General features: G+C 39.8%; 1 protein-coding gene across 1 annotated transcript in view; it reads left to right on the forward strand.

Moving 5' to 3' along the window:
- PIEZO2 (piezo-type mechanosensitive ion channel component 2) overlaps positions 1-7992 on the forward strand; it is a 478725-nt gene that overhangs the window by 279084 nt on the left and 191649 nt on the right. Inside the window, exons 6-7 of the mRNA XM_011983927.1 lie at positions 907-1117; positions 2511-2724. Coding sequence (XP_011839317.1) covers positions 907-1117; positions 2511-2724 — 425 coding nt within the window. The remainder of the gene's footprint in view (positions 1-906; positions 1118-2510; positions 2725-7992) is intronic.

Consider the following 7992-nt stretch of genomic DNA (forward strand, 5'->3'; position numbering starts at 1 on the left):
GAGTAGCTAGGACTACAGGCGCATGCCGCCACGTCCAGCTTTTTTTTGTATTTTTAGTAGAGACAGGGTTTCACCGTGTTAGCCAGGATGGTCTCAATCACCTGGCCTCGTGATCCGCCTGCCTCGGCCTCCCAAAGTGCTGAGATTACAGGCATAAGCCACCATGCCCAGCCCCCCATTTATTCTTTAAACGCAAAACGAACAAGCAAAAATGCCTTAGCATACCCAGTTTAAAATAATACATGGAAATATGCATATGTTCTGGTACATGTGTTAACTCCCTAAATCTCTGCTTAAAGCACTAAGGTGCTGAGCTGCCCAGGCTTGAACCAGCATATCATTCTCTAAAACAATAAGATAGGAAGCAGCTCTATATGTAGCCAAGAAGCCCAGGAGCACTCATTCTTCCATGGTCAGGAAATGTGGAAATAGCGAACAAAGATAAACTTAGAAAAAAACAGAATTTCCTAAACACTGATTGGGCTCATGCTTTGAGTCAAAGCCATAGATAGTTTTATCAAACTTCCTATCACCTTGTTGGCCAACTCTGTAAATTTGAAGACCCAAACCCAGATTGATCTAAACCAAACTTGTTAATAGATGTTTCAGACAGTTTCTTCTTTGCCTATAAAAAAAATAAGCACAAATAGGGAACGTGACATGTTATTAGGACCCTATAATTGTAATGTTTCCTGTTTATGTTTACTTCTTCAAGAAAGATCAAAGTTACTTGGGCTTATACAGGGATTATCAGAGACCTGAGGGGAATGAACTGGTTGTCTTCCTTTTTTTCCTGATCTGTGAAATTCACCACATTGATTGACCCATGAATTAGAAGCTCTGTAATCTGCTGTCTGGATAGGCAGGCTCCTGGACTTGAGTGTTTCCTGTTTGTCCTTTATTTAGGCTGGAGGAGAAAAAATTGATTCAGAAGAGGCACTGATCTACGAAGAGGATTTAGACGGAGGAGATGGTGTTGAAGGCGAGTTGGAAGAAAGCACGAGGTTAAAAATGTTCCGCAGGCTTGCCTGCGTGGCCTCTAAGCTCAAAGAGTTCATTGGCAACATGATCACCACTGCTGGGAAAGTGGTTGTTACCATCTTACTGGGCTCCTCGGGTGAGTGTCTCTCACACTGGCGGCACGTGGTAAAACGCACAAGCAGTGCTTTGGTGATTGAGAGAAATGGTTGAAGAAGAAATGAAGGAAACGATCTGTTCCACCACACGAAAATAATAACTGTAGCTCTTGTAAAACTGGCCACATGTGCAAACCACACAAAATAATTTTTCCTGGTTAGTTCTAGTTTTGATGTTTTTAGATGGTTTCTGTTAACCTCTGCAAAATAATCTTTTTCTATGTATGCTAAGCGACTGCATTTTCTAGGTTTAGATTAGAATAACAACAATCCTCTTCCTTAGAGCTTTGGAATGGTGACCTGCTGCAATTAACAATGTGCGTGTTCCCATCACAAGCCATATTGTAGGTTCTGGAGGTCTGTCTGCTTACATGAGTCCATAGTCACCTTAATATAACTCTCCAGGATAGACTATTTTTCTTCCTAAGTTAGATTGTAATCTTCCAGCACAGACGCTCACTTCCTTTAAACTTTGGCATTGGACCACTTATTCCATAATAATGTTATCTTGATCTTTTCCCTCCTTCCATTCCGCTGCTTACCACTGCTCCGGAGCTACGGAAGGCATATTAGAGTAGACTCAAGCAAACTGCAATGCTGCAGCAACTTCGCTGTTTTTTAATAGGGGGAAAAATGGGGGAAAAGACAGTAGAATTTCTCAAGAAATAAACCACAACATTTTAATGAGGAGTCATTTCAAAATGCCCAATAAAATAGTCTCCTTTTGCCTTAAGGTGCTGGCTTTATTTATGATTTCTTAAAAACCCTTTTAAAGGAGTTATTGGCCAGGACCAGTGGCTCATGCCTGTAATCCCAGCCCTTTGGAAGGCCAAGGAGGGAGGATTACTTGAACCCAGGAGTTCAAGACCAACCTGGGCAATATGGCAAAACCCCATCTCTACAAAACATAAAATAAAATAAGCAGGGCACAGTGAGAATTTAATTGGCCAGGACGTACTAGGTAACTAAAAAAAAAAGTAGTAAATTATTATAAAGAAAATGATTTCAGGAAAGGTTGGAACAGACATACAGGTACATGAATTCTTGAAACTTTGGGAGAAGTAGAAAGATGGAAACAGGCAAGTAAATATGCAAATGCTACTGGTATGAAAAGTAGACATTTACTTAGTTCAAATGCCACAGGTGGAATTTTTTAAATCATCTGGTATATCTTTGTATTTATAGTTATCCTTTCATATATGACTTTTTCACAATAAATATAGCCTTAATTTTTATTATATAAATCAAATATGATTTTTTAAATACCTAAAAACACTTGAAGGAAATTCACATAATTTCAAATAGTTATATTCACTGAATGATAAATGAATTTCCAGTTCTACCTGACTTTGTGATTACGTTTCTTTTCCTTAGGTATGATGTTGCCGTCTTTGACATCATCTGTGTATTTTTTTGTATTTTTGGGTCTGTGCACCTGGTGGTCCTGGTGCCGGACGTTCGACCCATTGCTGTTCAGCTGCCTCTGTGTTCTGCTGGCTATTTTCACTGCTGGACATTTGATTGGACTTTATTTATACCAGTTCCAATTCTTTCAAGAAGCAGTTCCACCCAGTGACTATTACGCAAGGTAAGAGAAATCTTTATGGCATTTCAAGGAGAGGTTGTCCCCCCATGCCTTTGGGAACTTGGTTTGGCACTGTTAATTTACAGGGTTATTCTTGATGGCAGGCAATTGCTGTGTTAAGCAGATTCTGTGGGGGTGGGTGAGGCAGTCTAGCACTTTCATTGTATTGGATGACACAGTCTGGAAGGAGGACAGTGGTCTCCTCAGATGGAGATGCTGCCGGGATGCAGGAGGACAGGGAGCTGTCATGTGCAGGAATGAAACAGACCCAGAGTCTCAGCCAGGGAAGAAGATCAGGAAGAACATTTTACACCGAAGAACAGTAAGGATATGCCACAGCATCCGGCTAGAAAGACGTCTCACGGCCCGATATACGAGAACAAACTGAGCATCAGAAACAATAACTAATTGTAAAAAACTTAAAAATAAAAGCCCCAGGCTGGGCAACATGGTGAAACCCCGTATCTACAGAAAATTAGCTGGGCAAGAGGGCGCACACCTGTGGTCTCAGCTACTCAGGAGGCTGAGGTGGGAGGGTCACCCGAGCCTGGGAGGTCAAGGCTGCAGTGAGCCATGATCACACCACTGCACTCCCGCCTGGGTGAGAGTGAGCCCCTGTCTCCAAATAAATAAATAAGAAAATACATAAGTCTCCGGTATGAGAGAGAAAGGGAGAGAGAAACATCAAATACTTTGCTTCAATTGGAGATGAGTATTACACCAAATCCTTACTATGAAAATGAGAATTAAAGGTAAAGAATCCAGCATTTACTCTGACTTTTAATAAGTCATTCTCAGTGAATAAGAGAAAATTCCTCCATGCAGGATGATGTTAGATAATGACAGGCAAAGGATTAACAGAATTAGAGAATTACTGTTCATCAATCCTTAATGATATGTTCTATTATGTCCACACCTGAAATAATTACTATAAAAGTTGTGGTGGTTGCACAATGACAAAGTAGAACCTTGTTGATGCTTGCTAATTGCAAAGAAAAAATAACATCTTTACAAGGTGTGATCAGTATCTTGAGGAATTGACTGAAATCAGCGTTATCAAAAATGAGATAGCTCAACATTTCACACCTCTCAGTGTGATGCAACAGATGAAATATACAGCATCATATTGTTAAGACTTCTGACCTAACCTCCCATTTACAGAAAGTATAAAGGCTAGGAAACAATTTAAATAGCTCCACAAGAAAACAATCAAAAGAATTCAAAATGTGGATTCTGCAAGGCAAATGAATGGGTCTTAAAAAAAAAAAAATCAGCATGAAAAAGAAGTCTGCATAGGGCAGGGTCGGTGGCTCACGCCTATGAGCGGAGGCTGAGGCGAGCGGATCACGAGGTGGGGAGATCAAGACCATCCTGGCTAACACGGTGAAACCCCATCTCTACTAAAAATACAAAAAATTAGCCGGGCATGGTGGTGGGCGCCTGTAGTCCCAGCTATTTGGGAGGCTGAGACAGGAGAATGGCGTGAACCCGGGAGGCGGAGCTTGCAGTGAGCCGAGCTCACCCCACTGCACTCCAGCCTGAGCGACAGAGCGACACTCCCTCTCAAAAACAAACAAACATAAAAAAGTCTACATAGAGAATGGAGGCAGCACCTGTCTAGAGGAGAACAGTAGATACTTAAAAGTGTGTGAAGCACAGCTGTAGATCAGATCCTGGTGCAACAAGAAATTCTTAAAACGAATTTTGGGGGGTTCAATCAGAGAAATTTCAGTGTTCACTGGGTATTAATTGATACCATAGAATTATTGCTGATTTATTAGGTGTATGATGGTTTTGTGGGTAGACAGAAAAATGCTATTATTTTGGGAGATACATGGTGAGTTATTTAGAGATGTGCCATGATGTTTGCAACTTAAAAATGGTTTAACAACAAACATAATAGATTGATAGATACATGCATACATAGATATATACATAGGAATAGTTAACAGAGAGAAGACAAAATTATTTAAACTAGGTGATCAGTATAGGGTTATCCATTGTCCTATTTGAACTTTTCTTTGTGTAAGGAAAGGTTCATAATTGACAGTTCCAGAAAAAAGGGAACAGAAATAGTAATGTTAGCAGTGAAACATATCTGAGTCTCGCAGCACCAAAGTATGTTGCTGGCAGCGAATTCCCATGGATCTGCTGCAGTTTCAATTTTTGCTTTCTTAGAAAAATGAATTCTACTGAGGTGCATAAGGCAGGAGAGACTGAGGCAAGTTTTGGAGCAGGAATGGGTGAAAATGTATTTAAAAGCTTTAGAGCAGGAATGAAAGGAAGTGAAGTCCACTTGGAAGCGGGCTAAGCAGGCGACTTGAAAAATCGAGTGCACGGTTTGACCTTTGACTGGGGTTTTATACATTGGCATGTTCCAGGGTCTTTGGTCCCTTTTCCCTTGATTCTTCGCTGGGGGTGGGCTGTCTGCATGCACAGTGGCCTGCCAGCCCTTGGGGGGCGCTGCACGTGCAGTCCGTTTGCTGGAGTTGTGCGCATGCTCACTTGAAGCGCTCTTCCCTCCCGTCAAATGCTCCTACAAGGTCGCGTACCAGTTAAACGCTGCCATTTTACCTCTTACTGCGCATGCTCGAGTCCACGCACTCAACTCCCGATGTCTTATCGGGAAGCTGCTGATCACCAGTTTTGTTTTGTTTTTCTGTATCTTGGGAGACTGCCTTTCCCGGGCCCCCAGCTGCAACCAATTATTATTTTAGAGAAACAGTGTAACAACCTCCTGACCATCGCCTTATGGTCTCCTGACGTTCCCGGTTGGTGGGTGGGGGTGCCCTCTCCTGCCCCACTCATGCCTGACCACTTACCTACTGTAACAGTAGAAGAGGGTGTGAGCGTTAGGTGAAGACGGTGCCAGAATTCTCTCTGCTGTGCCTCTGGGTGGTAATGTAGTGCTTTTTGTCTTCTTGTTGAGAAATGAGGAACCTGCAGTTTAAAAGAACATGAATAATACTACCATACCAGCAATACAGGTTTGCATCCTTCTTTCAAAAGATCATAATGTGGTTTTAACGTGACAGTAAATTATAAAGACAAAATGGGTGAGAGGCCCAGTGGCCTTGCTTTGATTGATTTATGTGTAAAATTTGGCCATGGTAAAACTAGTCGTGGCTGACTGTGTCTACGCAGTGCTAACACAGAGAGAGAGAGACAGAGAGAGCGCTTGAGAGAGCTGTTCAGTCAAATCCTTTAAGACCACTTAAATTCAGTTAAAATAAGTAAAAGTTGGTGCTGAACATATGCATCCACACCCACACACACACACCCACCTCATTCTAAATCCAGTTGGCTCAGCTGATTGTATTAGCCTGGCAACTGGAGAAGTGCAATGCAGTCTAATAAGAGAAGAATTTTGTATAGACACAGTAAAACTGAGGAACCTCTTTAATAGTGCATATTCACATAATATTTACTTTAGACAGAAGTGAATAAATGCTAAATTTCAGTGCAGACATTATTTCTAGACTAAATTAATGCTTTCTTAGTTTCCTTTAAACATTTGATTTTTGGTTTGTTGAACACATACAGCAAAAAGTTTTGTACTGCTGAAAGAACTCCCTTTTAGAGGATGACTTAATTGAAAATGTAAATATCCTCTGTAGGACAGAAGTTTTTTGATTTTGGGGTTATTCTTTCTACTGGCTTAAGGATCTTTTATGCCATCTAGCGGCTGAGGGTAGAAAATACAAATAATATTCAGAACTACCTCGAAAATGCTAGATCAGGCAAACTTTCTTTGTAAAGCTTAGGAAATATTTAAGGCTTTGAGAACCATATGCTCTTTGTCACAGTTCTTTCAAGAAGTCATTATAATGTGAAATCAGCTGGGCATGATATAAAAAAATGACCATGGCTGTGTTCCAGTAAAACTATGAACACTGAAATTGACATTTCGTATTCCTTTTACATTAATGAAATTTTTTTTTATTTTTCCCCAACCATTTAAAAATGTAAAAACCATTATTACCTCATAAATGGCACCAAAACAGGCACTGAACCACACTTGGCCCAGGGGCTATAATTTGTCTTCTTATGGTACAGATAATAACAGTTCTAATAGTGTAATAACATCGTATTTGCTCTTCATTTCAATTGTCATAAACGTAAAATTATAATGTATTACTGACATTTCAGTACATCATCCCCTTAACACTTTAAAAGGTCTGTTACTATAATGTCATAGAGTAAGTCATTGGTTATTGGAACTTAAGTTGCTTATCAGAGAATAGAAAATGTGAGCTAAATAATGCAATATGTAAACTTCCTTGTTGTAGATTTCCTCCCCATTAACTTGGCGATAACAGGACTTTACATTTTATTCCTTTAAAGCATGGAGATTCGCATATTTAAACCATAGCTTTCTCTTAGGGCATAATTTCAGTGTATTGTTATTAACCCCAAACTCTGAGTTGGAAGAAAACAAACTGCAGACTGGCAAAAATAAATAAATAAATAAAGAGAGAGAGAGAGAAAGAAAGAAACATAGAAACAAAGAAAGAAAATCACCATATGTGGGTGTTTATCACAAATTTCATAACCACAGAGACTGCAGCCCTTCTGTCTCACTTCCTGGATAGATAAAGCTCCCCTTAAAACAGTCCAGGCAATTTTTATCTTCTTGTAAGCTTTCAGTTGTGCTCTCTGGTGAGTATTAACTTTATTTTTAGAAACATTGAATTGATATTTTTGGTCCCACTGTTATACTAAACACATGTTTTTTGGTGATTTGGAAAAATAAAATAATAAGAAAAAACACTTAAAAATGTAATCCTTATTCCCAGAAATAAATACTATTGCTTTTCAGCCAAATGTTTTCAGAATCTTTCTTATGTCTATATGTACTTTTTACAAACAAATTTTGAATCATATTGCACATACTATTTTATAATTTGCTGTATTCACGCAAGTTGTGCATTTTCCTATGTTATAAAATGTCCTAAAATGTAATTTTCATAGAGTGCAAAGTAATTGTGTAACTATATTATAACTTAGTCAACCCCCGAGTTTTCACCACATAGATTATTTCTCGTTTATGTTCTCATCAATGATGCTGCAATGAGTGTTCACATTACTTCCAAATCTAAACAAAACTTAACGACGAGCAAGTTGCAACCCCACGTCCTCGCAGCTGTGAAAGAGCCTCTGCAGGGCTGTGGGGTGCTTGCTTCTGCCGAAGGATGCACAGGTGTCCAGGTCCTAGGCCAACGTAATGTTCACTAACTTTCTGGTTTGCGATGCCCTCCCCATGCAGATGTT

Source organism: Mandrillus leucophaeus, unplaced genomic scaffold (genome assembly GCF_000951045.1).
Source record: "Mandrillus leucophaeus isolate KB7577 unplaced genomic scaffold, Mleu.le_1.0 Scaffold257, whole genome shotgun sequence".
Taxonomy (NCBI): domain Eukaryota; kingdom Metazoa; phylum Chordata; class Mammalia; order Primates; family Cercopithecidae; genus Mandrillus; species Mandrillus leucophaeus.